Raw genomic sequence first — 23,720 nt, forward strand, 5'->3', positions numbered from 1 at the left:
TACTGCTAAATTTAGTTGATCGCATATATCCAAATAAATTAATAAATTATTACTACTATTGTGTTTTTTTTTATAAATTTTATGTGCTTTTTGCTTCCGTTTTTTCAAATTTTTTATTTGTTTGTTATACCAGACTGGATTTTGTGTGTTTCTGTTGCGTCTTTTTTTCTTCAAAGGAATTTCTTCCGAAATTATTTCTGTTAAAATTTTGTAGAATATTTCTATACCAATTTCGACATTTCCAACATTCCTTAAAATTAATTGCCAATTGACACTGTTTAATTTAAATTTTATTTTTTCGTTATCTGCTAATTTGTATTCAAAGACTTCTTCGTATTCGCAGTCGTTGGGTCTTTGGTTTTCATGCACAAATAAAGAATACTCAATTGCTGGGTGAAACGTTTCATTTTTCCACAGTGGATTTAATGATTCGGTCACACAGAAATCTTCATAAATATTCGTTAGTAAAAAGTCCAAATAGCAATTTTGTTGGTTTTTGATGTGGTTAATTTGGTTCAGTCCTAAATTAGCAGTTTTGTCAAAAATTAACTGCAATGTTTCATTATCCCCAACGACTGGAAGTAAGATACTTTCATTTTCAGAGTCCAGAATGAAGTCAGCATGGCGTTGATTAAAGTCTCCATAGATGTGAAGTTTAACCTCAGGAGGAAGCTCAGATAGAATTTGTTGAGCACTTTGGAAGAAGGCTTCATAAGTGCTTTTATGAGCATGGTCTGGTAGAAAATACACTGAGGCGAACACGTGCGTTTCACCGGCTATGTGTGATTTCACCCAAATATGCTCAAATTCTGTAAATTTTGGTGTAAAGATAATTTCTGAGTTAAAATTGGCCGAAAGAGCTATAAGGACTCCACCGCCTGACTTCTTCTGAGTTGCATGAAAATTTCTGTCGTCTCTGAATACATTAAAAGGCATTTCCAAAGATTTCTTCACTTTTCACGCTTTCGTCCCAGCTTGTTTCAATTGCCAGAATGACCGAGAAGGATGAGCATAATACATTTTGATAGATTTCTTCATTTTAGCTGGGCTTTTCATGCGATTGAAATTTTGACAGTAAATCAAAATTTCAGTAGCATTCTGTTTATGTGAAGAAATTGTTGGAAGTACGTCGGTTGATAAAATATTTTGATTATTATTATTATTATTTACACTTACATTTACATTTTCTTCTGAAAGTGTCCGAAGTGTGTTGTCGTTTGATGAGGTTTCCTCCGAAGTGTGCGTCAATGTCGATGAAAATTTTGGGTGCTGTAGAATTTATATGCGGCTTCCCGTGTGTGGTGCAGTCGTTGTGTGCGTTCACTAGATAAGAACGCACGGTGTGATTCCAGGTCTGCCAGGGCGTCAATGCGTGGGATTCCAAGTTCTTCGTGGACGTCCAGGAAAATTTCGCGCAAAAGTTGTGTGTCCGTTGGAAATCCTTCGGCTGCTAGCATTAAAGTTGAACTTGTTTTCGTTATTCCGCGGACACATACTGAAGGCGGTTGGTTATGCAGGAAAGACAGATAGGTTCTCACAGTATCCATGATTTTGGGGTCCCGCAGGCGTGCCTTCAAAAAGCGTTTGTCGCCGGCTGCAGATTGTTTCGTAAGCCTTACGACAGGCGGGTGCATTGGGTCAAGGAGTGTTGGGTCAGGCTTTTCGGTGCGGTAAGGGTTAATAGTTTCCCCTTTTTGAAAATATATAAATTTCGGTGTACTGTCTTTATTTGGTGGTCCAGAAAATTGTATGCGTGCTGCGGCTAATAATTATTTGTCCAGGGGTACTGATTTCCATGTGATATTTCCATTTCCGTTGTTGCTGTTGTTGCTGTTGATGTCGTTGTTGCTGTTGTTGTTGTTATTGGTATTGTTGCTATTGTTGATGGTGTTGTTGTCGGTGGTGGCGTTGTTGTAGCTGTTGACTTTGTTTGTGTTGTTGTGGTTATGATTGAATACTTTCTGGTGGTGTCTTTTCCGGTGCTTGCGTCTTCTTATGGCTTTTTCTTGCTTTTTTTCCTGAAGTCGACGGGAATGTTGCCTTGCGTCAAATTCTGTCCAGTCCCGTTTACATATTTGTTTTCTTCCTACGATACGCCAGCTTGACGTGGGTTCTTTAGTGACATTCTGCAATTCACTTTCTAAGATATTGTAAGTGTTAGGTATGGTGGTGTGTGTGGTCGACTTAGTTTTTGTCAATTCTTCCATGTGCGACATTACATCGCATGCTAGGCTGGCATGTGATTTCGCCAAGTCGTTCTTGAGTGTAGTAATTAATAGCGGTAGTTGGTTTATTGAGTGCGATGTTGTTTTTGTTATTGCAGCTACTGCTGCTGTTGCCGCTGTATTGGCTGCCGCTTCCACAGCTGTGCAAGTGTCCGAAGGTGTGTCCAAATGTGATGAAATGGTATTTTTCATTTCCGTGGCAAAAAGTTTGTTGCTGCTGGCGACGTTCGATATGCTGTACTTAATGTCAGTTAGCATTTTTTCTATATGCTCAAGCGCATCGTCGTGGGTCGCACTGAGACTTTTGAAATTTTGATGCAGTTTGTGGTTCGCTTCTAGTGAATTTCCAATGTTTTCCGAGATGCCATTTAGTGATTTAGTCAGTGCCTTCAGGTTAAATTCAGTTATGAACTGATCCTGACAGTCCTGACAGAGGGGTAACATGAAGGTCCTCAAAATTTCTTCATGATTCCTCTGTGCGCCTACGCAAGCTGCGTGAAATGTCCGGTTGCAGGTTCCATGGCAGCGCCATAGGAAGCGATTGTCGCTCTGCACACAGTTTATAATTCCACACTTCATTACACTCGCGTCGAAAGAGATTCTTAAAAGTGCTTACGCGGGGGTTCTCGCGCGGGTCAGTTAATAATAATTTAAAAAAAAGTTTAATTTAAGAATATTTACAAGACCGCTGCGAAAGCGCGTCCGAACGCAAAGGTGGTTCGTTGTGGAAGCACTGGAGAGTTAGTAATACAGTGGCGTGCAAAATGATGAGCTAGGCAGCTTTTTGAGATTTGCCATTTTGGCCATCTTTCTTGCCCAAATACTCCTCTCTGTACTCAAACTTTGTCGTAGAACCGTATTTTTATATTTTAGCTTCTAGCACCTCGTGAAAATTATGCTAAGCTTGAATGTATTGCTTCATTTTCTTAAAGAACGTAAAGGGTGTCCACGATGAAATTGCCACACTATGAAATTGCTCTATTTTTTTAACCGTTGGGTAGAATTTAATGAAAATTTGGGTGGATTTAGTTCATAGTGCATTATTTACATCCTGCAAGTTTTAAAGTCCTGTGATCAAAACTCGCGGAAATGGAGTCGAAAGAACAGCTCGTGCGTGATCAAATCTTGCGCATTCATCACGAGAACAAGGATCTCTCGCATCGTTCCATCGCTAAAACGTTTGGAATCGCGAATTCCACGGTGTCGCGAGTGATTAAGCGGTTCGAGGAACGGTTGATCACCGATCGGAAGCCCAGAAGTGAAGGAAAAAGTATTTCGTACAACACCAAAAATCACAACCGCGTAGTTGGGGCCTTCAACCGAAATCCGAACGCCTCCGTTAGGGATGTGGCTAAGAAGCTGCACCTAAGCCGAAGTTTTGTCCAGAAGGCCAAAACTAAGGCTGGGCTTCGAACGTTCAAGGTACAAAAGGCCCCTAATCGCGACGAGAAGCAGAACAAGTCCGCCAAAACCCGTGCCAGGAAGTTTTACCTCAACATGCTGACGAAAGTTGAACGACGAAACATATGTGAAGGCCGACTTCAAACAGATCCCTGGCAACCTGTTTTTCATGGCCAAGGATAAGTTCAGCGTTCCGGAGCATGTCCGCACTCAGAAGATGTCCAAATTTGCGAAGAAATTCCTGGTTTGGCAAGCCATCTGCACGTGCGGGAAGCGGAGTGCACCTTTCGTGACCCAGGACACGATGAACTGACAGGTGTACATAAAAGAGTGCCTCCAGAAGCGGCTGCTTCGTCTCCTGAAGGCCCACAACGTCCCAACAATCTTCTGGCCGAATTTGGCCTCATGCCACTACTCCAAGGACGTGCTGAAGTGGTATGCGGACAATAAGGTCAATTTCGTGCCGAAAATGTTCAACCCTCCCAACACTCCGGAGCTCCGCGTACTGGGCGATTATGAAGCAGCACCTTCTTAAACGACCTAAGGTAGTGAAGACAGTCGAGGAACTGAAGAAAGTATGGGTTTACATGCAAAAAACGGTTGATTCACAGGTTGTGCAGAATCTTATGGCCGGGGTTAAGGCCAAGGTGCGGGCATTTGCGTATGGACTGTAAATAAAATACGAGTAAAATGGTAAAATGAAGTTTAATAGTTATTTCTCAATCCCTGAAAATTTGATGGCAATCGGATGAAAACTCGAATTTTGCGAATCAATTTTGTGTGTGGCAATTTCATCGTGGACACCCTTTAGTTCCAAAACTGCTGGACAATATGGTTAATTGTTTAAGAAAGTTAGAAGATACTGAGAGGTAAGCACATATCATTGAAGAAAGACGTGTGGGAGAAAATTTTGCGAAAAAATCTAAGGTCACCGGTAGGATTTGAACTCACAATCCTTATTCAATACACGGGTGCACAACGGTGGACCTATACATTTTTTCGAAAAATTTTCTCACACACACGTCTTTCGTCGATGATATGTGCTTACCGCTCAATATCTCCTAACTTTCTCATAAACAAAAACATACCAACGATTAAATAGTTAGCTGTAATTAATAGTTAATTGTTTAATTTGTCCTGCTTCAAATTACAAACTTACTTCGTTTGCTGTTGCACCCAGAAAAGTGATGAAAAGCCAACACGAATATAAAATGCTCATGATAAATTTAATTAAAGTTGCATAGGCTTTACTAGTGAGAAAAGTGGAGTGGAGACTAGTCAAACCCCTTGATTAAATATAAAAAATATAATTCGAAATAATGATTATTGATATGCGATCAAAATCGCAAACTAAAAATCTAAGCCACTGAATGGTGATATTTTTTTAATTCGAAGATCTCAAAAGTAATTCAAATTGCCATAATAATTTCCGCTGAACAGTTTGTTTTCCAATTGAAAAACATACATGAAGAATCTCACGCCAACTTGGCCAGTGGCTGGCAGCGCCAACTTTCAGATTTCAATGAAACCTTGTGTGTGTGCAATGTATCTGTTTTCCTTGGAATTTAACCCGGACGAACATTTAAAAAAGCTGATTTTATTTTTAAATTGTTTAAGCATAAAAATATAATTCGTTAATGATTAGACCTTCAACATTTTATCAATGAGTAAATTTAAGAAACGTTACAAGCTTTCTAATAGAACATTTGGATTTATTAAATTCAATGTAGGGGGGTGCGAAACAAATATTTAGCATAGCATAGCATAGTCCAAGTTGCACGATAGCGTAGGTGATACAAATTCAAACTGTTGTGAATAAGCAGACCCAGCTCCATTCGTTGTTGTCAGTAGTAATTTGTGTGAAGTAATTTGGAATTAACCACTACCCCTAAGATAGAGGATGTGTCTTTTTCCAACAGTTACAAACTGCCCTGGCCTCGTTCTTGCAACCAGTAGGGATGGGAAAGGAATGTTAGTCCGACTTTTACTTAATTAAGATGCAGAGAACTCTACGACCTCTGATAAGCTTAGCCAGCGTTATCAGCAATCCATTTGTTGTGTTATGTAAGCTGGTTTATACATTTATCCAATTAAATACCAACTACCTAAATAAAAAAAATCCTATTATATAATTATAAGGTCTTCAGAATTATACAGTATTTCTTCGAGGAGTTGGTTGCATTTTTGCCTCTGATTCAGTTGTTCTAAAGAGTGTTCCACATCAAATTGCATCACGGAAAAAACGCTGTAGAAAATTACCCAGGTGACCGATCCTTTTCAAACTTTCAAACAATAAAATATAGGGTTGGTTGGAAATGCTAACATGAAGCTTTAGTGTGATGATTTATTAGCTAGAGAATGATATTTAGAAGAGGGTAGGTGGATAGTTCCGTTAGAGTACGGCAGTATGAAAATTGAATAGAAGTTGAAAATGAGCGAAGGGCCATTAATGCGACAGTTTTTTTTTTTTTTTTTAGAGGTAGACGCACACTTTTGCCTAACCCGTACGATGTACGCGAGGACTTGAAGTATGTCTCCAAGTCCACAGGTAAAAATGTGCGTCCCACAATTAAATATTGTGTTTACGCATATGTTCAAAATTTCAATACTTCCCATTTTTTCTAATTTGCAATGCTTGTTGGTATTGGTGCATTTCGAATTCAGGTGTGGCTTGAACGGGTGTGGATTCAGTATCAACGGAAAAGCATTAACTTTCACCTTAACTCCACTCATTAGGTTCTCTACAACATCTGGCTTCAGTTTCTTCTGTTAAAAAACCTATTGTTTTCTTCATGTCCTGCACAGATTTTACTTCCTAGGGATGCTTCCGTAGTTCTCCGTATATTTTGATCGTCTTTAGTTCCGGTGCGTTCATGTCCTTTGGTACGAAAGTGACCTCGTTGGCTTCGTATCACTCGAGGACAACATTTGAATAGTGGCACGAAGCTAGTGCCGGCCAGAAGATCGTAGGGACCTCGTGTTGCTTCAACAGAGGAAGCAGACGCTTCTGTAGACACTTCTTGAGGTAGATCTCCCGGTTTACAGTCCCGGTAGTCACGAACGGCGCACTCCGTTTGCCACATGAGCAGATCGCTTGCCAAATCATGTATTTCTTCAATATCGGTATGTTTGGAATCATGGTGACGTCGAGAGACTGAAAATCGATGGCCGACGCCATTTTGTAATCCAAGATGGCGGTTTCCAGTTTTAAAAAATCTAGAAAACATTGTCATACACCCTTCAATGTGGGTATTTTGGAATTTGGTTGAAATTGACAAAATTCATTCAATATGCATATTTGGAAAATCGCAACCGATGATGGCGGCTTCTAGTTACAGACAAATTGGAAAACTTTGTCAAGAGGTTAGAAATCTAAAACCAATCCAGGATAGTAGCGTTTGGTTTTAGGGAAGCAGCTTAGTATCTTATAATTATGTATATTTATTTTTGCTTAGTTAATTGATGTTACATTTACCATTACCATTACCATTTATATTGAACCTTATTTTTTATCATGTTGTGGAACTTTGTCGATCGTATCAGAGTTCAGCGTTCATAGTTAGTGTTAATCAAATTATTCTCAGCTAAGTGAGTAAGTAAGTGTAAAGTGAATCGAATTAACTGAAATCGCACTCTACTAAAGCCAGAGTTCAGCGCTACGAATAAGGTACAGTCTCGGTGGGTTTTCAACCAAGCGCTCTGATTTTCTGCAAGTGCCTAGTTCTCCATTGACACTACTCACATGCAAAAAATTACACCGACTGGTTGAAACCCCGCCGAGAAAAGTGGTGGGTGCAACTCAGTGGGTAACGTGTTCTTCGAGGAAAAGCTGTGTTATTCAAATTATTCTCGGCTAAGTTAGTTCTAGAGTAAGTGTAAAGTGCGTTGAACAAACTGAAATCGCGCTCTACTGAGCACTGGTTTGCGGGAGCGGCGTAAATTATTTTTGCCAGTTGCCAAATCTCACGGTTTTATTTCCACATTTACAAAATTATAATAAAACATATCTTGATTTCTTGAGAAATTGATATGAAGGTAAAATAACTTCATTTCATAATATAAGAGCACTGAAAACCTTTGAGATGGTGCCTGAAAATAGCACCACAAAGGTGCATGAAGGTAGAAACTTAAATGAAATTTTTTGGTCAACAAATTGCACCACAGTGGTGTTGTGCATACAAAAAATTTCTGGTGTAATTTTTTTTTTCATGGTGGTTCATGGAGGGTTAAAAGAAGAGGGTAAATTTAAGGTTGAAAAAAATTCAACTTCGTGATGGTAAATCGAAGAAATAGCTTTTTATTGAATATTTCTTGTGTAAAAATATCATCAAGGTGGAGGAACTAATCAAAATGAATAACTCTGGTGGAAAAATGGAATCACGCCAAAAATTTTGAGGTGCACATTTAACTGAAAATTTCTGGTGGAAAGTTCGCATAACTGTGGTGAATGTAAAAGCAAGGTTTATTAATTTTTCTGGTGCATAATTTGCATCGTTTTGATGAATGCAAGCTTCATTGACAATTTATGGTGGAAAATTTGCATTGAGGCATGTGCATGTAGAGGCAAAGTCTGAAAATTGCACCACAAAGGTGCATGGTGAAACAAACTTCACTGACAATTTTTGGTGCACCGTTGTGGTGAATGGAGGAGCATCCTTACTCAAAATTTATGATGCAAAATTTGAATCGCACTGATGAATGAAATGAACAGAAAATGGTCTGGTGAACGGATAGGAAAGATTTTCTGAAAATTTTTGGTGTTTCATTTGCATCCTTCTCCTGAATAGAGAAACAAATTTCAATAATAATTTCTGGTGGAAAATCTGCACCATTCTGATGATTGGAGGGAAGCTGCTTTACTGAAAATTTATGATGAAAAATCTGAAAATAGGGGCAAGCTTTATTTGGTGGTAAACCTGCAATATTCTGATGATAGGAGAAGCAGTCTATATTGAAAATGTCTGGTGAAAAATGTAAAAAAAGGAATTGTGCACCAATCAGAACATTGGAAAGGCAATTTTTATTGAACATTAATGGTGGAAAACATGCATCGTTCTGGTCAATTTAAATTTTCTGGTGTAGAATTACCTGGAGGCAAGTTGGTATTTGAAAATTTATGATATAAGATTTGCAACAATCTGCTGCATGGAGGGGCAAGCTGATTTGAAAATTCCTGATGTAAAAATTGCACAGTTCTGGTGAATGGAGAGGCAAGCTTTATTGAACATTTCTGGTAGAAAAACTACAACGTTTTGGTGAATGGACAGACAACTTAAACTTGACTTCCGAGAAGAACCTCAAGGGTATTGAATTCTGAGATCAGTTCCAAAAGAAAAAAATCTGAGATTGATTTCATGAAAATTCTGCGAATAATTTCTAGTCAATCCTGTAGATAGGTTCAAGATTATTAAGAAAATAATACCGAGAGAATCAAATTTTGAATGAAATTCCAAAGGGATGTTGAGGAAAATTTCAAGCTCATTCAGGAAATGATTTCTGGAGAATACAGAGGAAATTCTTCTGAAACTTTAGAGGAATTTTAGTTCCAAGGTGGTTCGAGAAAAAAAAAGTCCAAAAATATTCCGAGAAGAACCTCAAGGATATTGAATTTTTAGGACAGTTCCAAAATATTTCTGGGGAGAATTCAAAGAAAATTCTGCGGATAATTTATAGTACCTCCAGCAGATAATTCCAAGAGAATTTTGAAAAGAATACCGAGAAAATCAAATTTGGAGTGAAATTCCAAAGGGGTTTTTAAGCAAAATTTCAAGCTCATTCCGGGAAAATTTTTGAAACTCTAAAGGAATTTCAGTTCCATGGTGTTCTGAAAAAAAAAACATTAAGGGTTCTGAGAAGAATTTCAAAAGAGCTCTTAAAAGAGTTCTAAAAATATCCGAGAAGAACGTCAAGGATATTGAATTCTGAGGACAGTTCCAAAGGATTTGTGGGGAGTATTCCAAGAAAATTCTGCGAATAATTCCTAGTGAATCCTGCAGATAGCTTTAAGATAATGCCGATAAGAATACCGAGAAAATTAATTTCTGAGTGAAATTCCGAAGGGATTTTGAGGAAAATTTCAAGGGAGTACCGATAAGCAGGGTTGCTTCCACTCACTTGCTATAAAAACTTGTTTTTCGGAATTGTGCGGTCGTTGGATGTTGTAGTGATGATTGGTACTTGTGAGTTGCAGGAAGGGGTTGTAAACTAGATGTTTGACACATGAGGCCTGTCATTATTTCTTTCAGTTCGTCACAGTCGGCGATTTTATGATTCGTGAGCGCTCACTCTGAGTGAACGCTCACGAGTCGTGAATTCGCTGATTGTGACGCACTGAAGGCGAGATTGACAGGTTTTATGTGTCAAATACATGCTATCCAACCTCTTCTTGTGTCTGGCAAGAACACAGTATTATTGTAGCATCCGGTGGTTCCATAATTTTGAGAAGCATTTTTTATACCGAAGTGAGTGGAAGTAACCCTGCCGATAAGTTCTAGCTCATTCCGGGAATAATTTCTGGATAATACTGAGGAAGTTCTTCTGAAACTTTAAGGGAATTTCACTTCCAAGGTATTCTGAGTAAAAGTCAAGAAGAGTTCTAAAAATAACTCCAGAGGATTTCTGAGAAGAATTTTAAAAGAGCTCATAGAGTTCTAAAAATTTCGAAAGGAACCTCAAGGAATTATGAGGATGGAATTTTTCGCAACTGTACAAAATTTAAAGACAGCTTTTGAATTTCCTAATTGAAAAGTGGGTATTAGTTTGCCATTGAACTTTGGTCTATTGTTGGCTTACTGAGAATTCATCTAAGTATCATTTCGATTAAAGCCCTACTATTACAACCATGTGACGAACCGATCATCATCGACATCGTCGATAAGATTAAATTGCCAATTCCATTGGCTGTCTGAAAACAGTTTCCATTGCAGAAGATGAACCACCACCGGAGCAAAAAAATAAATAAAATTAGCTAAATTGAACACTAGGGAAACAGTGGTGGGTGGACAGCAGCATCCACCACGCACTTTGGAGTACTCCCCATCCCCAGATTAAATGCACCATAGAAAAAAAAATTGCCCCTCCTTAACAAGATTCCTGTGCAAGCTAGTGGTTTTCTGTCCTTCTGCCTTCTTGGATTTCAAAATTACGTCGGACATCGATTTCCGGTCTCTAGACGTCACCACGATTCCACAAATACCCATATTGAAGGGTATTTGATAATGTTTCTCAAATTTTAGCATAACCAGAAGCCGCCATCTTGGATTTCAAAATGGCGTCGGACGTTGATTTTCGGTCTCTAGACGTCACCACGATTCAAAAAATATCCACATTGAAGGGTATTTTACCATGGTCTCTAGATTTTGTATAACCGAAAGCCCCCATCCCGCCATCTTGAATTTCAAAATGGTGTCGGGCATCCTTGGCATACACAGTTTTGGCCACGAACTGCTCATTTGCCAATAACTTTGCACACAGTTGACGAAACGTAGTTCTTTTTGAAGTAGTAGATATAATAGAGTTTAAGCTTGTTATATATACGTAAAAAAAGTAGATTTTAATTCTAGTAATAAACTGTATTTGTTGTAAAAATTAAGTGAGAAATGCTCGCTGCACATCTGTAAGTGTAAAAACTTATTGGTATTGATTCAAATGTTGATATTTACCTACTATTTGCATATGTATAGTAAACTATGATCTTAATATATCAATTACTTTAAAGAAAAACAAATTTCAACAACTGAGTGAAAAGTTATCTACAAATGAGCAGTTGGTGTGTCCAACTGTGCATGCCAAGCATAGCTACGGGCATCGATTTCCGATCTCTAGACGTCATCACGATTCCAAACATACCCATATCTAAAAGTGTTTGTAATGCCGCCATATTGGATTTCAAAATGGCGTCGGGTATCGATTTCCGATCTCTAGACGTCACCATGATTCCACAAATACCCATCTTGAAGAGTATGTTTCCCAAATTATGGAATAACCAGAAGCCGCAATCTTGGATTTGAAAATGGTGTCGGGCATCGATGTCCGGTCCCTAGACGTCACCACGATTCCAAACATACCCATTTGTTTTTAAAGTTTGTTGAACAAGTTCGGCAGATTCTTTTCTGATACAAACCATTTTTCCCACTAGCCAGGTTTTACGGTATGCAGGATAATATAAAATGATAGAGATGAAACAGGTCTCCAAAAATGTGATGGAGATAAGATACGCCGTTTAATTGATAATGATAATATCACGAACGTTCTCTCAAAAGATTGGGATGGATAATAACATCTCCATCAAGCTATATCATTCGCTGCGGTGAATGATAGGAAATGTAATAGATATTTGGTTTGCGTGTAAGAATAGCTATTTTTGATCAAATTCCTTCAGCGCTAACAGCTAATCTGAAACCATGAATATGAATTTATAAACATATTTCTTGATTCTCTCAAAAATCCTGGATGGGACATTACTTTGACTGTCCCACCCGGATATTTTTGTGCATAGGACATGTCCTTCCTGTACCACCCACTTCTAGCGCCTCTGGATTGTGCAGCAGGCCAAATCTCATCGAATATTGTAAGCCCATCAACAAAGCTCTGGCCAATGCCCTGCCCCACCATTCATTCCCAACCCCTCTCACTAAGAAAGGAATAAAAGTTGAAACAGATTCATTAACTGTTATCACTATAAAGAATTCCTCTCTGCCGTGACACGCCAACCATCCAGCACGAACGCATTGTGCCATGCAACGGAAATGACTAAATTACTGCTCATAGCAATGGCTTCCTCCAGCCGGATCCAGACCTTCTGTATACCTATACTGACGGCTGTGTCCTCCATGCCAGTCAGTGCACTGCACTGTTGTTGTACAAGTTAAACGCCTATTCATTTCGTGCCCACTCCTGGCTAAAAGGCGGCCCTTCTTGAAGCTGTTTTTCTCCTTCTCACAATTCTCATCCCACGCATCGACCCGATTCTGCTTTGGTCTGCACGTGTCTATCGGATAAGATTTTCGCCACATCCAGAGCCGTACTCTACAGGAGAGACCAGCTACACAGCAAGCGGATCTTCTTGGCTCGGCACATAATCAACTGAACTTAGCAAAGTTAATGAAAAGAGAATTTCCACAAGTTTTTCTTTTCTACTACGATTTTGCACGGGACCGGGACCAGGAAGGTCGGTAGCGAAGAGGCCGTTGCTGGTGAAATTTCCCACCTAACCTCGTGTATCGACGTCGGCCTCCGAGAGGAGAAAAAAATACAAGAAGAAACTGGAAAATCTCCCCTCGCCCTCGCCCTCACCGTCGTCCACAAAATCGGTCTGCGTGGGTGTGAGTGTCTAGGATCGTGCTGAATCCCTCCTAAGGAAGCCTGGTATCGCTTGAATAATAATGCACGCAAAAGAGAAACAGCTTTCACGTGATTAGGCACGTTTATGACTCTCTTTTTTCGTACCGACTGCTGCTCGGGCTGACTTTTTCGACTGGCCTCAGCACATTGCTTCTGCCATCTTCATGCTTAAAGGGTTGACGTGGGCGGTGGGGTAGGTTGAGGGAGGAGGGGATGCTATTCGTGGTCGATTGTGTTGTTTCTGATGAGTGTATTCTTTCGTTCCAGCAGGGTTGGACATCAGACAATAATGAATAATGATTTTAATAATTTAAGCTATTTTTGCTAATCGAAGATACTTGAAACTTCATCCAACCCTGGCGTTGCCCATTTAACACACAAGATTTACATTGCTTACCTAACTCTACTAGCATCTGCACCTTGAAGAATCCATCAGCATCAGAACCGTTCCTTTGTTTCTTCTCCCAGTCAAAAACAGAGTCTTGGAAGCCAGCCAGCACCGAACTACTGCTGGCAGCATTAAACTTTGTATCCCTGCTTCAATTATTCGAAAGTATCGTGTTGACTGTGTTGACTTGTCGAAAAGGAACTGGCCAGCCATAGCAGCGGAAAATGGCATGATTTGGGTATACCCAAGTGCGAGTTGGCCAAAAGCATAAAAGTGATTATGAGGATTTGCTTTTCCTCGGTTGGTTCTGTGCTCATTTTATTCGTTTTCATTTTCGGCTGCTTTGCCTATAGCAGTACGATAGCTTGGTTCTGGGGTTCTGCGCTTTTACTAGGAACTGAATCATTTGTAACATTATTACATAACCAGCCGAGAGTGGAAAGTTGGATTCCATTTCGAGTCCCTACAGAAATGTATGCCACGTGGTAAGGAGTTATGGTTTTGCTATTCTTCTTTTTCCTGGCATTTTGCGCTTCTTATGCGAGCGTTTTGCCTGCTTTCACTTCCTGTTTTTTGAATACATGAATATGTATGTTGTGTGGCAAGCGAAATTATACTTTTGCCCAGGGAAGTCGACAAAATGTCCAACCTGAAAGATGTTTTAAACTAGACCAAGAATTGAACCCACCACCTTAAATGACTAGCCCACGAAGCCCCTTGTTTTGATATGCATATCTCAAATTTGAATCATCGTCGTCCGAGATGAATTCATGCGAAATTAATTAAACTCAGGACAAGAAGCTGGAAAAAGTTCACCTTCTTCTTTCTCCAAGAAATAACCAGTTGCAATCACTCCTGAAAAGTACCAAACCCCCGTTGCTTTTGGTTCTGCATTATTAAATCAACCGCAAGTGCACACACAGAGAAGTTTTTGGGGAAAAAATAACAGGCACGAATAATTTCGTCTTTCCTGTGGATGGTTCTGGATCGGTTACGGGGAGGATTCCGGAAGCTGAATCTGAAGCAATGGTCATGTTTTGGCCCTTGTCGGTGCTCTCGCGTCGAGGTGAGGTTAATTTATCATAAGCGACTCAAAACGAACCTCAACCTTCCACAGTAGGCAAAAGACTCCATTCCCATTTTTTTACGTGATGCAATGTGATCAAGGTTATGATAACAATCAATTTTTCGACCAAAATATAACATAGGGTAAGTGATTCAGTTATGGCAAAATCCCTTATATGCAGTGGCACCAGTTTAGACCCTTACCTCATTTAAATCCCCTAGGCCATAACAGGTTTCATTTTTAACTAGTGCTATAGCTGTTATACATAAAGGGTTTTCCATTAAGCATTTCCTATCTTTAAAGTTGAATAAAACAAACTGTGTGTGAGTTTGACAAGATTTGTTTTTCGATTGAAAGGCCTATCAATAGCATTATAAATGACATCGTTCAAATGGCCGCCTCGGCTTTGCTTGGTGGTGAGCAATTCTCCTCCGGCGCACAAATCGGGCTGAATCTCGTTGATGGCTTGAGTGATGTTGGCATAGACCTAGGACTTCACATAACCCCACAATTAAAAGTCTAGCAGGGTTAAATCACACGATCTTGGTGGCCAGTTGACATCGCCTCCGCGCGAAATAACCGTAAATCTCTCATGCAGAATATCGATTTTTTCGTGCGCTGTATGGCACGTTGCGCCGTCCTGTTGGAACTACATATCGTTCACATCCATATCGTCCACTTTAGGTCAGAAGAAGTTGGTAATCATCGACCTGTAGCGCTCTCCGTTGACGGTGATGGCCTCGCCAGCGTTTTCGAAGAAGTAGGGACCGATGACGCCTCCAGCCCAAAATGCACACCAAACAGTGACTTTCTGGGGATGTATTACCACTTGGTGGACCTCGTGTGGATTGGCCTTGTCCCAAATTCGACAGTTCTGCTTGTTCACATACCCCTTCATCCAGGTATGGGCCTCGTCGCTGAAGAATATTTTTCGGGCAAAATCGGTGTCTGTTTTCAACTGCTCCACAACCTAATCAGCGAACACACGGCGCTGTCTATGATCGTTAAGCTTAAGCTCCTGCACGGGAAGAAATCCGATTTCATTTTCATCAATAAAAAATCATGAAATGAAAAAACGTTCCAAGCCATTAAATTATAAGAGTGTTCACTCGGCTGTCGACAGAAGCAGGCCACTCTCAATATGTGTCACGTGATCGTCTGTTTACTCGGCAGCAACTATTCTGTGGTCCTCCTCATTGTTCTTCATCAGCAGTTCTTTCAGTCGATGCGTCGTCGACTTTGGAAAGCAACCATTTCGTGATGAATGTGTGAGTGCTGACCACGTTTTGCGTCCATTGCTACAATGAAAGCGCTCTGACCCTCGTTGGCGAATCTGCCATACAAGTAAACCACTGGAAGCGGCTCCCGTTCTGGTAGAGGTGGCTTATTGGATAGCGGGAGATGAAATGTTGTGAACAAGTGAACAAGAATCCTCGGCTCTGTAATTCGGTTGAGCCTTATCAAATAAATTAATAATAATAATAAAAAAAATTAAATCATTACAATGATCGACAATTTTATCATGAAAATCCATGATTTCATAATGCAGCGGAATAATGACCGCTACAAGTGTTACAAGTTCCTGGCAAACCGTGTTCATAAAATGCACTATATAAAATAGTAGCGCATGCCGATTTTTATACAAAATGGTCAACATGATGTAACTTTGTTAACTTTGTTAATATCTTCACGCAGCACTGTATACCATCCATCGTAGCCCTGATCAGTCTGGTCAGCTTCCCGGGAAATTCGTTCTCGTCCATAATCTTCCATAGCTCTTCACGGTCAATAGCATCATAAGCGGCCTTAAAATCGATGAATAGGTGGTGCGTAGGGACTTGATATTCACGACACTTTTGAAGGATCTTTCGCAACGTAAATATTTGGTCCGTTTTCGATTGCCCGTCCAATAAACCGGCTTGGTAGCATCCCACAAATCTGCTGGCTAGCGGCAATAAACGGCGAAAGATGATCACTTTGTAGGCCTCGTTAGGAATAGTGATCGCTCGATAGTTCTTACATTCTAGATTGTCGCCTTTTTTATACTGGACATATTACTCCCTCTTTCCACTCCTCCGGTAGCTGTTCTGCATCCCAGATCCTGACTATCAGTCGGTGCAGACAGGTGGCCAACTTATCCGGGCCCATTTTGATAAGTTCCGCTCCGATACCATCTTTCCCAGCTGCTTTGTTGTTCCTAAGCTGATAGCATCCTTAACTTCACCAATCGTGGGAGCTGGCATGTCCCCCTCATGCGCTGTACCGACGAAGCCATTCCTTCTGCCGTCCACTTCTGCACCGTTCAGATGTTAATCGTAGTGCTGCTTCCACCTTTCAATCACCTCACGTTCGTCCGTCAAGATACCTCCTTCCTTACACCGACACATTTCGGCTCGCGGCACAAAGCCTTGGCGGGATGCGTTGAGTTTCTTGAGAACGATACAGCTGCTCCATTTCTTCGCACTCCAGCTCTTCCAGGCGGCGCTTCTTATCCCGGAAAAGATAGGTTTATATCGCTCCACATTATGACGGGTTCCTTGCTGCAGCATCGCCGCCCACGCTGCGTTCTTCTCGTGCAAAACCGTCTGACACTCTTCGTCGAACCAATCGTTCCGTCGATTCCGCTCCACGAACCCAACGGGGTTAATGGCTGCTTTCACGTTGCTCCAGCAGTCCTTAGGAGGGGCTTCGGTGAGCTCTCCCTCATCCGGCGACGCTGCGTCGAGGCATTGCACGTACTCAGTTGCGACTTTGGGCAGCTTCAGTCGCTCCAGATTGTACCGTGGCGGGCATCGGTACCGAATGTTGTTGGCAACGGAAAGTTTTTGGCGCACCTTGACCATTAGAAGCTTGTGGTCCGAATCGATATTTGCACCGCGATAGGTCCTGACGTCGATAATGTCCGAGAAGTGCCTTCCGCCGATCAAAACGTGGTCGATTTGCGATTCTGTCTGCTGCGGTGATCTCCAGGTGTACCGATATGGGAGGAGACTATGCTGGAAGTAGGTACTAAAGGGTGATACGGTCAAAATTTGGTCAATATCAACTTGACGTATTTCTTTCAATTTTGCATTTAAAAAACCTGAACACCCCTCATTTTGAAGGTGTGTGTGTGTAGAATGTTGCTCCTATTTTGATTTTGGAATTCACTCTTTAGTTGTCAAAATGCCGTCCAAGCAAGAAGAGCAGCGTATCAAAATTTTGCTCGCGCATCGCGAAAATCCGAGCTACTCGCACGCAAAGTTGGCAAAATCGCTAAAAGTTGCCAAATCAACCGTTACAAATGTAATTAAAGTGTTTGGGGAACGTTTGTCGACAGCCAGGAAGTCTGGATCGGGGGGAAATCGAAAACCGGAAGCCGCTGAGACGACAAAGAGAGTTGCCGGTAGTTTCAAGCGAAACCCTAACCTCTCTCTCCGAGATGCCGCAAATAAGCTGGGTGTATCGTCTACAACCGTGCATCGAGCCAAAAAACGAGCCGGACTATCGAATTACAAGAAGGTAGTGACTCCAAATCGCGATGATAAACAAAATACGACGGCCAAAGCGCGATCCCGGAGGCTGTACACGACGATGCTGACGAAATTTGACTGCGTGGTAATGGACGACGAAACCTACGTCAAAGCCGACTACAAGCAGCTTCTGGGACAGGAGTTTTATACGGCAAAAGGAAGGGGAAAGGTAGCAGATGTTTTCAAGCGCATGAAACTTTCAAAGTTCGCAAAGAAATATCTGGTTTGGCAAGCCATCTGTACCTGTGGCTTGAAAAGCAGCATTTTCATAGCTTCCGGGACTGTCAACCAAGAAATTTACGTGAAAGAGTGTTTGAATAAACGTCTGCTGCCTTTCCTGAAGAAACACGGTTGTTCCGTACTGTTTTGGCCGGATTTGGCATCTTGCCATTACGGTAAAAAGGCCATGGAGTGGTACGCCGCCAACAACGTGCAGGTGGTTCCCAAGGACAAGAACCCTCCCAACACGCCAGAGCTCCGCCCAATTGAGAAATACTGGGCTATTGTCAAGCGGAACCTAAAGAAGACCAAAAAACTGCTAAGGGCTAGCAGCAGTTCAAGGCAAACTGGCTTTCTGCGGCGAAGAAGGTGGACAAGGTGGCTGTACAAAATCTGATGGCAGGGGTCAAGCGTAAGGCCCGGCAATTCGGATTTGGAAAAGCGGAAGCCTAACTGAATATTTTTCCTGAATTTTATACTAATTGAACTTGAAAAAGAAATTTAATTTGATTTTTTAAATAAACGATTTCACCGATTTACACGCGTTTTCCCTTGACCTGCGCGTAAAAAGCGTCTTTATCGTCATCGTCACTTGCTAAGTGAGGGCTGTGCACGTTGATTATGCTGACATTGAAGAAACGGCCTTTGATCCTCAACAATTCCTTCCCAAGTAATTGAGAGACTTGCAGTTCCATGTTCCGAGTTTCCAATCGTTAGTCCATTTCCGTTGCTTGGGTCTATGCCGATTGTTCCGGTCCGTACTTACATTGCTTGCTTCCAGTACTTTTGTTTTTTTGCGGCTGGCTTGTAGGGCTTGCACCAACCCCCATTGTCTCGCCAGCACTGTTTAGAGTCCCACGCTGACACCAGGACGTTGATCAGCCGCTCCTAACATAGAGAACAGACGCCGTTTTGAGCCGCACCTCTATGGTGAACAGACGCTCGAATACGGCACTCTCCGGAGAGAGGAGTCCCTCCTTTCCTGTCAGCATACGACCAAGGTCCCACCAGGCCAACATTAGAGCCATTTCCCATATATACATTATTAGTAATGATGTGATATGACCACAACGGGATGGCCGTTCAGAACGGTTCAACGGATGTGTAATGAGGAAATATTTAAATCTAAAACGATTGAAAGTATTTCAATGCAACATTGGATTTGTTGAATAACAATTAACACATTTTTCAATATGTGATCTTAACTAATTTCTAGAAGCATTTACTTGTGCTTTATTCAATTAGTATCAATGTTCCGTCATATCGTATCTTCAAGTGATCTTCGCAAGCGCCACATTTCGTTCAGGCTCTTTGGAACTCCAGTGTCATCACTTACTCACACATGAAATCTACCACGACCAACCAGGCAGAACGCGCCCTAACCCTCACTGAACCAAAGGGCAGGGTGTATCACTGCGTCATCTTTGTGGCTAAAACTTGAACTATTTTTCTCCACCAAATTGTAGCCCTCATTTATCCTAAAAACTTCACTCAAGGCGTCAACTCAATTGGATGCAATCCGACAGCGTTATTATTTTTTTCCTGCTAGATTTAATTCCTTTCCTTTGATTTTCAGCGTCCAATGAATGCAGAAAAAAAATTATTCCCTACGAGCCGTTCTTTTGTTTTTGAGAACAATGAGTGTAAATATTCATACAATGCGCTTTGATAGGCTTGAACTAACGCAACGGAACAAACGTATTATTGATTGGAAATGGGTGATTACGACGAAGTGGCGCTCTACCCTATGCTGGATCCTCCGAACCTGAACACACAACTGACCATCAACTCGACATTGTCTTACAACTCTGCTTCATACCTTCCTAGCCTATATAGCCAGCACACGGACCAGAGCCTGTGTGCAAGTACACAGTTTCCAGTGTTGATACAATCATGGAAGCTAAATATTTAAATGAATGCATTATCATTTTCACTACCCAGCGCCGAAAAATAGGTCAACTGGAGGTTAAACATAACGATTGCGGTTGCCACCAGCCACCATTTGCAACGAGCATTTTTCTTTCTCGGCCTGGACGGTCTTCTCCGTCTTCCCGAATATATGGAGCTAGCTGGTGGTTTCGCAAGACATGCTGCAGCATCATTCCGGTGCAATTTAGGTGGCGTGTAGTTTGATGATGATGATGATGATGATGATGATGATGCGGTGGTATGGCATTGCACATCACCTTGCTGCACAACTTCGAGAGGAAAATTGTCGAAGAAGAATGGGGTTTGGCCTCGAGCACCGAGAGTGTGTCAAAGACTCAACCAAGCGCTACTAGCTCCTTTTTCATGCACTTCCTTGACTCCTTGTGAGACACGATGGATGACTGTTGGTCGGTTGTGTTTGCTATGCAAGCATTCGGTGACAACCGTGTCATGTTATTTGGTGGTGAACATGCAAACAAATAGTTAATTCAGTTTGAACACCTGTTTGGGGCGATTGTCATTCAATTCTTCTCTCTGTTTTGATGGTTTTTCAGCATTCAAGTTTGATGTAGCAAGATTTCCCACAAGTTTGAAGCACCCCAGCAGGACAATAACTCTTGGCTGTAATAAAAATCAACTTCCCAACCTGTCGGAGAATAAATGTTTAATCCACGTTTGTCCGTTTCTTTCCATCTACCATTCCAGGAGGCATATCGAAGGTGGGGTTGTACCATTTTACTGCCATACTTTGCGACGACGGAGGAGGTAGCGGACATGAGTAGCATGAGCAGCAGCAGCAGCAGCAGTAGAGACAGCAGCAGTGGAAGTGGAAGTTCCTCCCGAGGAAGCAGTTCCAGCACCAGCAACAAAAGTGTTAACAATAAAACCGGAAACGACGGTGATCGAAGGGCGACCCAGGGTAAATCGAACGCCAACTACCGTGGGGACGTACCAACCAAGCAGACTGAACCGAATTTGAACGATGCGAGTAAGCAACAACTAGCAGCAAAAAATATATCAATCACTCCGAAAAGGTAGGTGGTCCAAGCTTCTTACGGGAGGTTTTATACTGCTCTGTTTTATGGAGAATTGAGAATGAGGTACCAACAAGGCGCTCTTTCGAATTGTTTGAGTCGAAAGCCTTTAATTTTTATAGCATTATCTTGTCATACTATCTAAACAAAATTGCGGCACCTACCTACATCAATTTTTTGCTTGGATCCTCGTTTTTGCTGCACAGCAAAAACAATACGGGTTCCAATCGATTGATACACGTTTCCCTCAAACCCACAATCGTTGGCCAATCTACCACCCCATAGATATATCGAAGGACATTGATTGTGAAAAAGAAAACATTTTGCATAAAAGATGCCTCTCTTGATAGTCATTTCACATCCCAGCAAGAATGGAAAACATATGGAACTCGTCCGATGCAATTTCGGTGCATTGATGTGCAATGGTTCTAGAACGAAACACAACATAAATAATTCATCATCACTGGCATTTCCCGGAACAATCAAGCAGATGCAGAGGCTTACAAGCTCTTACGAGGTGGAAGCCCAATATGATTGGTCTTGTTGGTTTGGAGTACATTGCAATACAAGTCATGTCCATGCCTGGTGTTTGTTGATGAACTGTGGAGGCATAATATTATTTCTGGACATGATTCCGTTTCTTTTGAAGATGGTTTTAGTAGTATCCGACTTTTGAGATGTTATCAGGATGCTTGAATTGCCTGGAGAAGGGGGACAAGTTCAAGGCAGCACCGGGGGAAAGGTTCGAATAGTGCCGCCCAAGTAGGGTTGTCCGTACCGGACCCTTTTTGCTAGTAGTAGTATGGTAGTACCTAAAGAATCCTGAGCGGGAGCAAAAAAAAACTTCAAATTCAACCTAATTATGTTATTGACGAGTTTGACATACCAAAAATAATACCTTATAAGGGTCATTCCAGCTCAAGTGGGTACACCACTTAAGGTCGATGTCACCGATTTGAGCAAAACTTGGCCGAAACGCTTTTTGATTTTGTTCTGAAGTGCCTAGATCCTTCTCGGCTACAACCCTGGATTTTCGAGATTTTTTAAAAATTTATCTTTCAGAAGAGATTACCCAAGTAACCAACAAGCCCGCTAATTCGCCTTTTTGCAATATAAGGCTGATACACGGCTGACATAGAGCATACAAAGCTTTATATTAGCCGCATATTAGCCTTGTATTGCAAAAAGGCGAATTAGCGGACTTGTTGGTTATTTAAGTACTCCACAACCAAATAATCTTTTTTTAACGGCGCCGGTGGAGTAGTGGTAAGTGTGATTACCTCTCACTCCAGCAGGCCTGGGTTTAATCCCAGTCGGAAGGGAAGTAAAGCCGTTGGTCCCCGGTTCATGGGTTGATGGGTCGATAGGTAGGGTCCAGGTGTGGAGCTGCCTTCCTGGCACGTCGGTAGCATTGGTGCTCAGCACGGAAAACAAGATCGACGGAAAAAAACAAACCAAAGGAAAAAAAAATAATAATAATCTTTTCGTGATATTAGAACGTAAATTTAAAGGTTTTTAATGTAGATTTACATAAGTGTACCCACATTTTGTTTTTGCTATAGTAACTAAAGTAAACTGACTGATTACCAGCAGTTACCAAATTGTCAAAAAATAATATTAATATTTAATAGATAATAATTAATATTTTCACCACACTATGAAAAACTCTTTCAATTGATGTGTTTCCAAGGGCAAATGATTTAGACAAATAGTTTTTGAGATATGAACAGATGAGTGTGTGCTAGTTTTGAGTTTTACTGGTGGAAAATCAATGCTATTTAAGATTTTTTTTTCTTGAATTCCTTCACGACGATGGAACAATAATATTTTTATACTACTTTTTCCCGTGTTCTGAGCAGAATTGTCATTATGTGAAATCATAACAAGTAAATGTCCATAATTTAATTGTGATCATCTAAGTGAAAAATACGTTCGTATGGGATACAGCCAACACGTTCTGCTTTAGAAGAACGATGGTTTTGATATTGGTGATCAGTCTGTTTACTGTAGTTACTATAAAAAAAAACAAAATGTGGGTACACCTGTGAATCTACATTAAAAAAAAACCTTTAGATTGACGTTCTAATATCACGAATAACTCTTTTTAAAGTTGATTTTTTTTTTTAATCTCGAAAATCCAGGGTTGTAGCCCAGAAGGATCGAGGCACTTTATATAAAAATCAAAAAAAAAGGTGTTTGTTCTGAATTCTAAAATAAGCGTTTTGACCAATTTTGGCTCAAATTGGTGACATCGACCACAACTTTTTTAAATTCTGAACCCACTTGAGCTAGAATGACCCAGAAATGTTCTATGAATAACGAACCAATAAATAACTGACTCCGAGCAAGAACTGATAACTGACCGATATCATATAATATATTAATGTGGTATGATATCTTATTTTGGTAACTTTCTTTAGATATTATTCAGCTATCAACATATTAAATAAATTATCAAATAAATAGTTAAAGATGCTAAGCGTCAGATAACAGACTTAAAATGTTAATTTATATACACGTTTGGTTAACCATCATGTCAGTATAACAATTGTCATCTTAAAACTAAAAACTAAATCTTATCTAAATATAAAGGAAATTTATTGG

General features: G+C 40.8%; 1 protein-coding gene across 1 annotated transcript in view; it reads left to right on the top strand.

Annotated features, from left to right (window-relative positions):
- LOC135711694 (uncharacterized) overlaps positions 1–23,720 on the top strand; it is a 214,116-nt gene that overhangs the window by 162,618 nt on the left and 27,778 nt on the right. Inside the window, exon 3 of the mRNA XM_065234635.1 lies at positions 20,788–21,116. Within this exon, the coding sequence (XP_065090707.1) occupies positions 20,788–21,116 (329 nt within the window). The remainder of the gene's footprint in view (positions 1–20,787; positions 21,117–23,720) is intronic.

The sequence above is a fragment of the Ochlerotatus camptorhynchus genome, unplaced genomic scaffold (genome assembly GCF_037179485.1).
Source record: "Ochlerotatus camptorhynchus isolate MF236.1 unplaced genomic scaffold, CSIRO-AGI_Acam_v1.1 ptg000434l, whole genome shotgun sequence".
Classification (NCBI taxonomy): domain Eukaryota; kingdom Metazoa; phylum Arthropoda; class Insecta; order Diptera; family Culicidae; genus Ochlerotatus; species Ochlerotatus camptorhynchus.